General features: G+C 33.9%; 1 protein-coding gene across 1 annotated transcript in view; it reads right to left on the bottom strand.

Moving 5' to 3' along the window:
* Positions 1 to 8,425: 8,425 nt before the first annotated feature.
* The window catches only part of LOC118914484 (solute carrier organic anion transporter family member 1B3), a 51,838-nt gene continuing 46,946 nt past the window's right edge, over positions 8,426 to 13,317 (bottom strand). The window contains exon 15 of the mRNA XM_036889445.2: positions 8,426 to 11,409. Coding sequence (XP_036745340.2) covers positions 11,196 to 11,409 — 214 coding nt within the window. The 3' untranslated portion in view covers positions 8,426 to 11,195. The remainder of the gene's footprint in view (positions 11,410 to 13,317) is intronic.

Below are 13,317 nucleotides of genomic sequence, written 5' to 3'. Positions count from 1 at the left end.
AGACGGAAGTGGAGGAGAGAGGCAGGAGAAACACAGGGAGTGGGAAGCCTGGGGCCACGACTTTTTTTATTTCATATCACGGGGAGTCTAAATTAATGGAATTCGAATAGTGATTTGATATATCACTTATAATCCTCACTATAAGCAATATTTATAGGAACCAAAACATAAGGACTTAAGAGAACACAGAAATTGGGGAAAGGTACTAATAGGGAAAGAGAGGGAATACCCAATCTTCCTATTTTATAGCATAGAGTTAAAAAATCTTGTAAGCTTGACAAATTAAGATACAATTAGCACACCTATGTTATTAGAAGGGCTTTAAAATGGTTGTTTCTATAGCCCCAGACTATCAGAAGGAGCAAAGAACAAGGCATTTGATCTTCATTTTCATTCCTTTTACACTCTCATTTTTTCACCCATGCGTGTTAAACATGATAAACAATATTTTTTTCCGTAAAGAATAACACATCAGCAAAACCAACAACAATAATAAAAGAAATCATGTATTTACAGAAAGGGAAGAGGTGTTGGGGTTCTCCAATAAGTGTTTATTGAGTTGTTTTCTCATTTCTATACTTGGTTCTAGAGAATATGTGTCAGTGTGTGTGCACGCAAGGGGCAGTACTAACTAAACTGCAGATTGTAGAATTCAAGTAGAATTCAGGATGGTGTCATTTATTAGGGTGAATAAATATGCACAGAAAACAATTACAGAACAACAAATAAAAGTACAAGGTAATTTCATAACACTTTGGATATATAGTGAGTTATTAAGTAATCAGAGTTTTCACATAAGCTTTCCATTCATGTCTCAGTGGAAAATGATGACTCCAGAGTGATGAGGGACAGAAACAAATCCAGTCCCAACGGAGGGACTAATAGAAGCAAATGTAAGCATAACTCCTTTTCTGTAAGCTACATTTGTAAGGAACACAGTTTTGATCAAGGAGGTATTGGCAGAAGCTTGCTAATTGGGAATTTCCTTCCAAAATAAAAAGACAAAGCTTTCTGGGAAGACATTGTGGTCTTTTTCGTCCTCCCTGAACAGTAGATATTAGGTCTGAAGAAGCAGCAATCATCTTGAAACCAAGAGGCAACAAGCCTAGTGAGGAAGGACAACATCTGGAGGTGGTAGAGCAGGAAGACAGCCGGAGCCTGACCACAGGAGGCAGCACTGAGCATTTGAACGAGCGGGTACAGGGTGGAGTTCTGTTGAGTTTTAAGTTTATACAATTTGAAAGGAGAGCCTATATAGGAAAAATTGCAAAATTATGAATACAAAATGAGGTTAAAAGTGACACTTTACTAGAACGAGAAAAATATCACAACAAATTCCTTATAATATGCTTCAGGACACAACCATGATATATTAAAAAAACAAAAGCTACTGAGAACATTATAGTTAAATGGAAAATATTAAATGCTTTCCTGCTGATGTAGGAAGTTAGAAGATAGTGCCTACTATAGCCACTTCTATTTAACATTATACTGGAAGTCCTAGCTAATGAAACAGAGGGTAAAGAATTTAAAGTTTTCAGAATAAGAAAAGCAAATGAAACAATGACATGTTGTGGATGCAGAAAATCCAAAAGTACTGCGGATAAACTGTCAAAATTTACAAGTGAATTTTCTTTTATTTTTATTGGAATTAAATTGATATGATATTGGTTTCAGATGTACAAGCAGTAACTCAATAATTATATACATTACTAGATGCTTGCCACAATAAGTGTTGTTAGCCCATTATCATACAAAAATATTACAATATTATTATTTCTCTATGCTGTAGGTCTATTCCTATGTCTAACATATTTTACAATTTGCAGTTTGTACCTCTTTATCCCCTTAACCTATTTCATTCATTCCCCCACCCCATTCCCTATGGCAACCAACAGTCTATTGTCTATATTTACAGGTATGTTTCTTTTTTATTTGTTTTGTTTCTTAGATTCCACATTTAAGTAAAATCATATGGTATTTGTTTTTCTTTGCCTGGCTTATTTCACTTAGCATGATACCTGCTAGATCCATCCACGTTGTTGCAAATGGCAAGATTTCCTTTTTTTAATGGTTGAGTAATATTCCATTGTGTATATGTACCACTTCTTTATCCTTTCACCACCTACAGATGGGCACTTGGCTTCTTTCCACATCTTTGCTATTATAAATAATGCTTCAATGAACATAGGTGTGCCCATTTTCAAATTAGGTGCCTATTTTCATATTCAGGTTTGTCATATACAGCCTTTATTATGTTGAGATATGTTCCCTCTATACCCACTTTATTTAGAGTTTTTATCATGAATAGATACTGATTTTTGTCAAATGCTTTTTAGCATCTATTGAGATGATCACATGGTTTTTATCCTTCCTTTTGTTAATATGGTGTATCACATCAATTGATCTGCAGATTTGTTTTCTTCAGGTAAATTCCCAGAAATGGACCTTCTGGGTCATACAGTATTTCTATTTTTCGTTTTTTGAGGAAACTCCATATCATTTTCCACAGCGGCTGGACAAATTTACATTTACACCAACAGTGTAGGAGGTTTCCCTTGTCTCCACATCCTTGCCAACACTCGTTACTTCTTATCTTTTAGATAGTAGCCATTTTACCTGGTGTAAGGTGATAGCTCATTGTGTTTGGTATGCATTTCTCTAATGATTGGTGATGTGGAGCATCTTTACATGTGCCTATTGACCATCTGTATGTCTTCTTTGGAAAAATGTTCAGGTCCTCTGCTCATTTTTTAATTGGATCATTATTATTTCTTGGTATTGAGTTGTATGAGCTTTATTATATATTTGGATATTAGCACCTAATTGGATAATCATTTGAAAATATATTCTCCCATACAGTAGGTTGACTTTTTGTTTTGTTGAGGGTTTCCTTTGCTGTGCAGCAGTTTTTTAGTTTGATGTAGTCCCACTTACTTATTTTTGCTTTGGTTTCTCCTGTCTGGGGAGATGTATCCAGAAAGAAAGTTCTCATGCTGATGCTCATGAGACTCTTGTCTATATTTTCTTCAAAGGGTTTTATGGTTTCATATATATATTTAGGTCTTTAATTCATTTAGAGTTTACTGTTGTGTATGGTTATACAACAGTGATCTAGTTTCATTGTTTTCTATGTAGCTGCCCAGTTTTCCCAACACCATTTATTGAAAAACTGTCTTTTCCCCATTGTATATTAACGGCTCCTGTGTCATATATCAATTGACAATATAAGTGTGGGTTTATTTCTGTGCTCTCTCTTCTGTTCCATTGATCTATGGGTCTGTTCTTATGACAGTACCATACTGTTTTAATCAGTGTAGCTTTGTAGTATAGCTTGAAGTCAAAGAGTGTAATAACCCGAGCTTTGTTCTTCTTTCTCAAGATTGCTTTGACTATTTGGTGTCTTTTATGGTTCCATATAAATTTCAGGATTCTTTGCTCTGTTTCATTGAAAAAATGCCATTACTATTTTGATCGGGATTGCACTGAATCTGTAAATTGCTTTGGGCAGGATGGCCATTTTGAGAATATTAATTCTTCCTATTCATGAGCATGAGATAGATTTCCATTCATTTGTGTTTTCTTCAATTTCTTTCATCAGTGTTTTTTAGTTTTCAAAGTACAGGTCTTTCTCCTCCTTGGGTTTATTCCTAGGTATTTTATTCTTTTTGATGCAATTGTAAATGGAATTGCTTTCTTGATTTCTCTTTCTGCTAGTTCATTGTTAATATATATAGGAATGCAACAGATTTCTGTATATTGATTTTGTATCCTGTGACTTCTCTGAATCCAGTTACTAATTCCAATAGTTTTTTGATATAGTCTTTAGGGTTTTCTGTATATAGCAACATGTCATCTGCAAATAGTGACAGTTTTAATTCCTCCTTACCAATTTGGATGCCTTTTATTTATTTTTCTTGACTGATAACCATGGCTGGAACTTCCAGTATTATGTTAAATAAGTGTGGTAAGAGGGGGCATCCTTGTCTTGTTCCTGATCTTAGAGGAAAATCTTTCATCTTTTTGCTATTGAGTGTGACATTGACTAAAGGTTTGTCATATACAGCCTTTATTATGTTAAGATATGTTCCCTCTATACTCACTTTATTTAGAGTTTTTATTATGAATGGATATTGAATTTTGTCAAATGATTTTTCAGCATCTATTGAGATGATCACATGGTTTTTATCCTTCCTTTTGTTAATATGGTGTATCACATCAATTGATTTACAAATATTGCACCATCCTTGCATTCCTGGAATAAATCCCACTTGGTCATGGTAAAGGATTCTTTTCATGTATTTTTTAATTTGACTTGCTAATATTTTGTGTATTTTTATATCTATGCTCATTTCAGATATTGGTCTGTAGTTTTCTTTTTTGTAGCATCTGTCTGGTTTTGGTATTCGAATACTGGCTTCATAGAATGAGTTTGGAAGTATTCCCTCCTCTTGCAATTTTTGGACTGTTTTAAGAAGAACAAGTATTAGCTCCTCTTTAAATGTTTGGTAGAATTCAGAAGTGTAGCCCTCTGGTCCTGGAATTTTATTTGTTGGGAGCTTTTTGATTACCAATTTCATTACTAGTAATTGGTATGTTCAGATTTTTATGTTTCTTACTGGATTAGTCTTGGAAGGTTGTATGTTTCTAGGAATTTATCCATTTCTTCTAGGTGGTCCAATTTATTGACATATAATTTTTTGTAGCAATCTCTTATAATTCTTTGAATTTTTTGGGTATTTGTTATAACTTGTTTTTCATTTCTGATTTTGTTTATTTGTGTCCTCTCTTTTTTTCTTGGTAAGTCTGGCTATTTTGTTTATCTTCTCAAAGAAAATAGCTCTTGGTTTCATTGATTTTTTTCCTATTGTTTTCTTAGTCTCTATTTTATTTATTTTCACTCTTATCTTTAGTATGTCCCTCCTTCTACTAATTTTGGGCTTTGTTCTTTTTCTTATTTTTTCTAGTTCCTTTTGTTGTAGGGTTTGATTATTTGAGATTGTTCTTGTTTCTTGAGGTAGGCCTGTATTGCTTTAAACTCCCTTCTTAGAACCACTTTTGTTGCATCCCACATATTTTGAACCATTATGTTTCTGTTTTCATCTGTCTTCATGCATTGCTTGGTTTCTTGATCTGCTCCTTGATCTATTGATTATTTAGAAGCATGTTGTTTATCCTCTACATGTTTGTATTTTTCCATTTTTTTCTTGTAATTGATTTATAGTTTCATACAATTGTGGTCTGAGGAGATGCTTAATACAATTCCAGTCTCTTAAATTTGTTGATACTTTTTTTTTGTCCTAAATATGTGATCTATTCTTGAGAATGTTCCATGTGCACTTGAGAAAATGTGTATTCTGTTGCTTTTGGGTAGACTGTTCTGTAAATATCTGTTAAGACCATCTGGCTAATGTGCCATTCAATGCCTCTATTTCCTTTTTAATTTTTGTCTACATGATCTATCTATTGATCTGAGAGGGGTGATAAAGTCCCTTACTATTATTGTATTGCTGTTAGTTTATCCTTTTAGGTCTGCTAGTGTTTGGTTTATATATTTAGGTGCACCTATATTAGGTGCATAGATGTTTACAATTGTTATATCCTGTGGACTGTCTCTTTATGTAATGTTGTTTGTTGTCTCTTGTTGCTTTGTTTTGAAGTCTATTTTGTCTAATATGAGGATTGAAACTCCATTTTTCCTAAAATTCCTATTTGCATGGTATATGTTTTTCCAGCCTTTCGGTTTCAGTCTATGTGTGTCTTTAGGTTTGAAGTGAGTCTCTTGTGGGTAGCAAATAGATGGGTATGCTTTTTAATCCATTCAGTCATCCTGTTTCTTTTGATTGGAGAAGTTAGGCTATTAACATTTAAAGTAATTACTGATACGTATGTATTTATTGTCACTTTTAAATATTTCCTGCTTGTTTGTGTTCTTCTCTTATCCTTTCTTCCTCTCTTGCTCTCTTTTCTTGTGTTTCATGACTTTCTTCAGAGTTATGAAAGAGTTCCCTTCTCTTTCTTTTTTGTGTATCTGTTATAAGTTTTTGGTTTGTGGTTACCATTGGGTTCTTTATTATAGCCTATGAATATAACAATCTATGATAAGTTGATGGTCACTTAAGTTTAAACACATTCTAACACTACATTTCTTATTTCCCCTCATCCCCATTTTTATGTATGTAACATATTCTTTTATATTTTTTAATTAAGTGATTCCCTTACCTAACTTTTAGTTGTAATTGCTTTTGTTACTTTTGTCTTTATTACTTTCATACAAGCTTTCAAGTAATTGATCTACTACCTCTGCTATGTTTGCCTTTATCAATGGAAACTTTTTCCTTTCTTAAATTTCTTGCTTCCATTTAAGGTCTTTTCTTTTCCTTTTAAAGAAGTCCCTTTAACATGATTAATATATGTATATACATGACTCATACAGAACACAATTATAGAAATCACCAAAGTAGTGCTCAGAGCTGTAATATAAACAGGGCTATTGAAATAAAGCCTGAAGTATGAATCCCTTTTGGAATTGGCCTTAAGAAAAATTTAAACAAGTGTTACTTAAAAATAAAATACAATGAAATTCAGAAAAGTCTTGTAGCACTTAGCTGTCTATACTTCCTGCTGAAGTCAGTTTCCAAACAAAGTAATTTAACTTACCCTAATGACATGTCTTGCTTGGCAGGTTCAAAAGACATCCTTCTCCAATATCATTATTGATAAGTAAAGGACAGAAGTAGAAGTTACCTGAGAACGAGAGAGAGAAATACCCTTCCCATCAGTAAAGGTATACTGAGTTAAGTTTTATACAATGGTTAATTAGGAGAAAAGATATTTAGGTGGCTTTGATATGAGTGGAAAACCTCATTCCTTTCATGAGTCTGTATGTCTCCTTAAGAGGTGGGAGAAAAATTACTTAGAGAGCTAATGTAATCTACACTACAAACTTCTAAAAAGTTTGCCATTTTTGATATTTTTTAGTAGTCACTCAAAATATCAGATGTATTTGCAAGATTACACCTTTACTTCTACCTTCATCCTTAATGACATTATTTGTTATTTTATCAATTGTGAACAGACCTCATATTAAGGAAAAGATCATATTAAGAGTATGGGAGATATTGCAGGCAGAACATCACTAGGGCTTTTTATACACAGGTACAAGAGATAAATCTTTGGGTAAAAAGTCCAGAGTAAATAAAACCAGACCCAATATATTTTTTTAAAACTTCCAGTCTTTAAAAGAAAAATCAACTGAGAAGATAGAAGGTACTTAAAGGAAACAAAATAAAAGCCTTCTTGCCACATGACTTGGGCCCATGCAGTGAGTTGCTTCAGGAAAGATATTTCAGAATGATAAATATGCTAAGAATGGTTAACCCAATAGATAATTTACTAGCTATTAAAAAAATCTACTGGCTAGGTTAAATTGAGGATGGCTAGAATAAGGTGAGGAAAAGGAAGTGACATAATCTCAAATCATCCAAATTGGTCTTGAAAATTGATAAAGTTAATTGAAACACATTTTCTTTTACATCAGAGGTAGAAAAGTGAGTCTTCTGGTTTCACCTCATAAATACAGAGACCAAGAAAGAGTGTCACATCCATACCCTTATAATAACAAAATTCTGGATAAAATGCATATTATAACTTTTCTTGAACTGATGAATGAACGAAGGTTATTGGGAAAATGGATAACTGGAAAGCCAGAGAAGGGCTTCTGTAGGGAGAAACACAATTTGAACATTCACTCACTTGGGGGCAGAAGCCATTTGGTGCCATGTCAGTTAATAAAACAATCCAGCTAGAAATTTTTAATGAGTTATTTGCTGGCCTGAGCAAGCAAAGCCCCAGGAGGCTTCAGACAGATGGGTGTTGACACTGCTTACAGGTAATTCCTCTGTGGGCCCCACCAGGCACCCTTGGGGAAGATTAGAGAGAATCTTGAGAGAGCACCGCTGGCGCTGGCTTTGGGGGGAAGAACAGCAGCTACTGCTCAGATTCCGCTCAGTCTCCCCCCTCCTCCTCTACATAATGAAAGAAAGCCTTTTTCTCCTGTGGGGAAGGGTGCCAAAAACTAGTTGGAGGATACTGGTGGAAACTCCTGCAGCTTGGATGGAAAGCAAGCAAGGAAAGTTCCACTCCTGGGAGAGGCGGTGGACCTGTCTTTGGCTTAGTGGTCTGCTATGCTCTATGGTGTTGCTGAAATCATACCACTTGTACAGTCATTTTCTCATCATGTTGGTTAATGGTTTCCAGATGTTGGAATGTAGAAGACACAGAAGAGAATAGTGACAATGGCCATTAACAAATTTGTTATGATTAATTCTCAATAATTGTGTTTTGGTAAAATCTCCAGAAGTACATATGTTGAAATTGAAAAAAAGAGATTAGTATGGTGGTCTCTATGAATGAGGCATGAGCATTTTTTAATTCAATTGTAATATTTATTATATGTATATTATCATATATTTACATGCTTATTTCTCTACTTCTTTTGTGAGCTTCCAAAGGGCATTCTGCTTCATAAATGTTTTTACCTCCTGTTTTAAGCATGGAAATGACAGTCAAAAGATGCTTTTTCAACACGTTTAAACTGATTTTTTGTTTTGAAATATTAAAGAAAATCTTCAAAACATCTGAAGCTATCAATTCCTACCCAATGACATGAATGCAGTTACTTTTATTTTTGCATGTTGTTTTCAGTTCTTATTTATAATATTCATATTTTATATGTTGGGCATTTTTGGAGCTCATTCATTCATTCAAATATAATTGATAGAGTAATTGTTATGTGTCAGGCAATGAGCTAGATGCTGGGAATTAAATAGGCAAAATGAGTTTAATTCCAACTAGGGGGAAGAACAGACAGTTAAATAAGCATAAGTAAAAGTAAAATTACCATGCTATGTTGCTATAAATATAATTGGAAGGTTTTTAAGTAGTGAAGAAGTCAGAGTCCTTGAGCTTAGTTCTGAGTTCTGGGAAGCAGTTAAATAACTGGAGAAGAGAGCATTTCAGGGGAGGAAACATCATGGCCAAAAAGCTCCTTTGCACGGAAGTGAGTGAGGGTGTGAAGACAATGTGCAAATACACATTAGTTTGTAGACTCCAGTGTTTCTTCATAGAAGGAAGGCATTCCTTCGCTAACTCTTTGACTACTATATCTTTTCCAGATTTGATTTCTTCCCCCAAAATATCAGATATCTTAGGTTGATGCTTTAGTCTGTTCTCTAAATCACCTAACTTTTTTTACAATTTTGTTCTTTATGTTTTTCTTCTTCATTTGCACAGATTTCAAATGTAACTTCATCATTGTTTTTTTTGGCCACAGTTTTCTTTTAACCTTATCCAATGCATATTTTAATTACATTCCTGCATTATTTTGTTACCTTGCAAACTTTCCTTATCTTATTGTTATCACTGTGTAATTTTCCCCCTTTCTTCCCTAGGATTTTAGTTCCTGTTTAATAAATGGCATTGAATTCAGGATTAATATTTATTCTGGATTCTTGCACTCAGAAGTAGATCATATAAAATGAGGTAGATGTTATAATGTTCCTTTCCTTCACTGTGCATACTACATTTATAAATACAAATTTATTCTTTTAATTTTTATGATTTTATAACATTTTAAAATTTAATTTTGTTATTGTTCTTCCCCTTTAAAGTATAAAGTTCCATGAGGTAGTGTCCTTGTTTTTGTTTACTATTCTGTTTAATTTGCCTGACAGATACCTGATGCTCAATAATTGGTGAATAAATAAGTATTCAAGATATTGCCTTCATTTTTTTTTTTGCAGTGTTTCAAAGAATAGCTCCATGATTTTCTTTTTTTTTAATGAGACAGTATCCAATAAGACTTATTATGTAGTAATCTAGCATGTGTGTGGTTTTTCCAAATTTCTGTTTGTGCGATTAATGAATCTTTTCTCAGATCTACAGACTGAGAATATGTTAATATGTATAACTTCCAGGCCAATTTCCAGATTCTAGCAAGCATTCACATTGGGTGACTTTGCTGTACTCAGGAAAATCTTCTCCTATCCTGCAGCTTGTTTTTCTGTAGCTCTTCATCAAGGGTTCCATATGGATTTTTTTTTAAAAGGAGATATACAGACTGCCTCAAAAATGTTTTGTCAGAATCTCTGGTATGGAAGCATGATTGATTTCTTTTTTAAAAAGTATTTCACAGGTGACACTGATGCAAAATATTTTCTTCTAACCTATTGAGAATAAAAACTCCAATTTCTAGCATTCATTATACTAAAGTTGCTGTCACTAGCAAATGCAATACTTAAACATTTGTTCTTACTCACTCTTCTTGTCCTACTTGCGTGGTTGTGAAAGCTGTCTCTGTATTCCAAAAACAAATACACAAACACAGAATAAAACCACGCAATTGAGATAAAGCTGGTGAATTATCTGGTGTGGACTCTGCTTCCTCCAGAGAGCAGACAGACACGTATTTCAAAAGGGCTTTTCTTTCTCAAGTTAACATCAGTTTTTCTTAATCCATTTCCATGGATCTGTAAGGCACTTAACACATTTTGTAGTATGTTGTCTGACAATCATAGCTTGCAAAATTTTCAATTATCTCTATGTCTTTGGCAATATTTTAATGGGAGGTTGGTAAAAGATACATCAGGGGTTGCTATTGAAAAACAATTTCAAAGTATAAGTTAATAAGATCTGTGAAATATTCAACTTAATACAGGAATGACTGATGTCAGGATAGTGTAAATCACAGTAGACTTCAGGCATGAGGCAACATGGTTCCAACTGGTTAAAACAAAATGTATTAGGTTTTTCTTCTTATTAAGGCTATTAATTTGTCTCCTTTTTCATCTCGACTTATTTTCTAGCCACTGGTTTACTGAGTTACAATTACCTAGGCAAATACTTTTTCTTCTTTTACATACTAATAATACCTCTCATTTTATGTTTGTATGGTTCATATATTTAATCTTAACCACAACCACATAGCCAGACTCTAATAATGAGTGGTATTTCCATTTCTTTTCATTTATAGTTTGTCTCATTACTATAAAGTCATAGGTGAATTCGTTGCTCCATCATAAGTAAAGAGTACAAGAATTGTCAGTGAAAAGACCAGGAACTGCTCAAAAATAATTCTGCTGAATTAATACAATGCTGGTTGGAAGTAGGGCAACAGAAGAGTATTCTTTCTCCCCTTAAATATACGTTTCCTTATCTTCTTTGACAGAGGGTAAAAAACATTCATCCTTATTTGTGGATTCTAAGTTTGTTTCTTTCATGGTCTTTTTTCCATTTTCTGATGCCTTGTTTTCTTTTCCTTGATACTTTTTCTTCATAACATAAATAAATATAATATATAAAATAAGTGCTGAGGCTTTTAAACCCACAGATAAGCCCAGGAAGGTAAATCTGTGAAAAGAGAAGAAAAGTCAGTTTTCCTTTTAACTTGTGTGGAACAATTTACAGCATTGCTCCTCAGTATGCAGAAGACCTTAGATGGGAAATTAGACATAAAACTATGATGGCAGCAATACTAGCGATTCTTTTCATTGGAGCACAAGGAGTTTTTGATTATTTTAAAAGGAATAGTAAGCCACAGAAATTAATAATTTGAGGGTCATGATCAGTCTACCCAAGTGCTGCCAGTAAGCTATAGTAAGAATGTTTAGATTTCTCAAAGACAGGTTAGTTAGGTCCTGTGAAATGGGAATCCAATATAAAGGAAATGTCTAATTGAGATAATCATATTGGATCCCTTTAGATTTAACCAGGAGCTAATGTTTAGTTTATAGGCCAAATGAAGTCTGCAAGGCCCTGCCATGTGGCCTACTGGAAGATTTTAAGAAAACCACATAAAATTACCAAGCACACATGATCTATTCCTGTGGCTCTCCACTTTGGTTGCACATTAGAATCACCCAAGGAGATTTGAAAACTCCCAAGCCCACGCCACAGCCCCTGACCAATTAAATCTAAGTCTCTGAAGATGGGACACAGACACTAATATTTTTTAAAACCCCTTGATTATCATGATCAGGGAAGGTTGCTGACCACTGACCTAGTAGGCTGGGAGACACTCACTGGCCTCATAACATTGTTAGGTAAATGTTGAGGAGCTTTATGCAAAAATACTTTGAACAATTATTTGGTTTAACTAAAGGTGAATGGAATTAATTATATCATTTTGAGCTGTTTAAGTTCAAGTTCATTAAAACTGCAATAGTGTGTCGCTGTGTGCCAATTATGATGGAAGAAATATTTTTAAAGTCTTCAAATACATTTGCCTCACACTTAGGTTCTCTGTTAAGTAGTTATACACCAATGTTAAATTTTCCAAAATATCTACTGTTATCAAGAAGAGTTAATATGGGTTTCTGGTTATGTGACTGTTGAGAAAAGTTGAATAAATTAGATTTAGATTTAGGATTGATATCATGATATAGATTTTTATTCCTTGGACTATGAATTATTGATTTTATTGGGCTATAATATCATGATATAGATTTTTATTCCTTGGACTAGGAATTATTGATTTTATTGGGCTAGATGAAATCAATGAACAATTACTTGGTTATCTCTAAACACTAAACCAAAAACTCATGACGTGACCAACTTTTTGTTTACTCATTTGTGAATTCACTACTCTTTTTAAAAATTCCCTTTTAGACAATCTTTGGGCAATTATTTCGCAGAGCACATTAGGCAATGAACACTACTGACTAAAAGGAAAGTGATAAGGACCATGAGTGAGTTCCAAAGTGCTAAGAGTTTAAAAAGGGGGCCAGTTAGTTCCAGCTGGAATGGTGCCAACTTTACGGAAGAAGATAGCAGAGGTGGAATCACACAGCTTTTCCAGACTGCCTTCTGAGCAGTGTGCTTTTAAGTTCTCACCTGGTCTTTTGGTGACTTGATAGCTCATTTCTTTTTATTGTTGAATATTTGGTTGTATGAATGTACCACAATTTACTTATCCATTCACCTTTGAAGGATATCTTGGTTGCTTCCATTTGGGGCAATTATGAATAAATCTGCTATAAACATTCATGTGTAGGTTTTTATATGGACATTAGGCTTCCAATTCATTTGGATAAATACTTCAGAGCACAATTGCTTGATCATACAGTAAACCTACATTTAGCTTTGAAAGAGACTGCCAGACTGTCTTCCAAAGAGAGGGCACTATTTTGAATCTCCACCAGCAATGAAAGGAAGTTCATGTTGTTTCACATGCTTGTCAGCACTTGGTGTTTAGTTTTGTTTTTTAAAGAGCTTTTTATATATTTAGGACATTTGCCTGTGTCTGTGTTACAAGGTACA

This window comes from Manis pentadactyla, chromosome 14, assembly GCF_030020395.1.
Source record: "Manis pentadactyla isolate mManPen7 chromosome 14, mManPen7.hap1, whole genome shotgun sequence".
Taxonomy (NCBI): domain Eukaryota; kingdom Metazoa; phylum Chordata; class Mammalia; order Pholidota; family Manidae; genus Manis; species Manis pentadactyla.
Note: the sequence above shows the minus strand (reverse complement) of the source record. Positions and strands in the feature narration are given on the sequence as shown.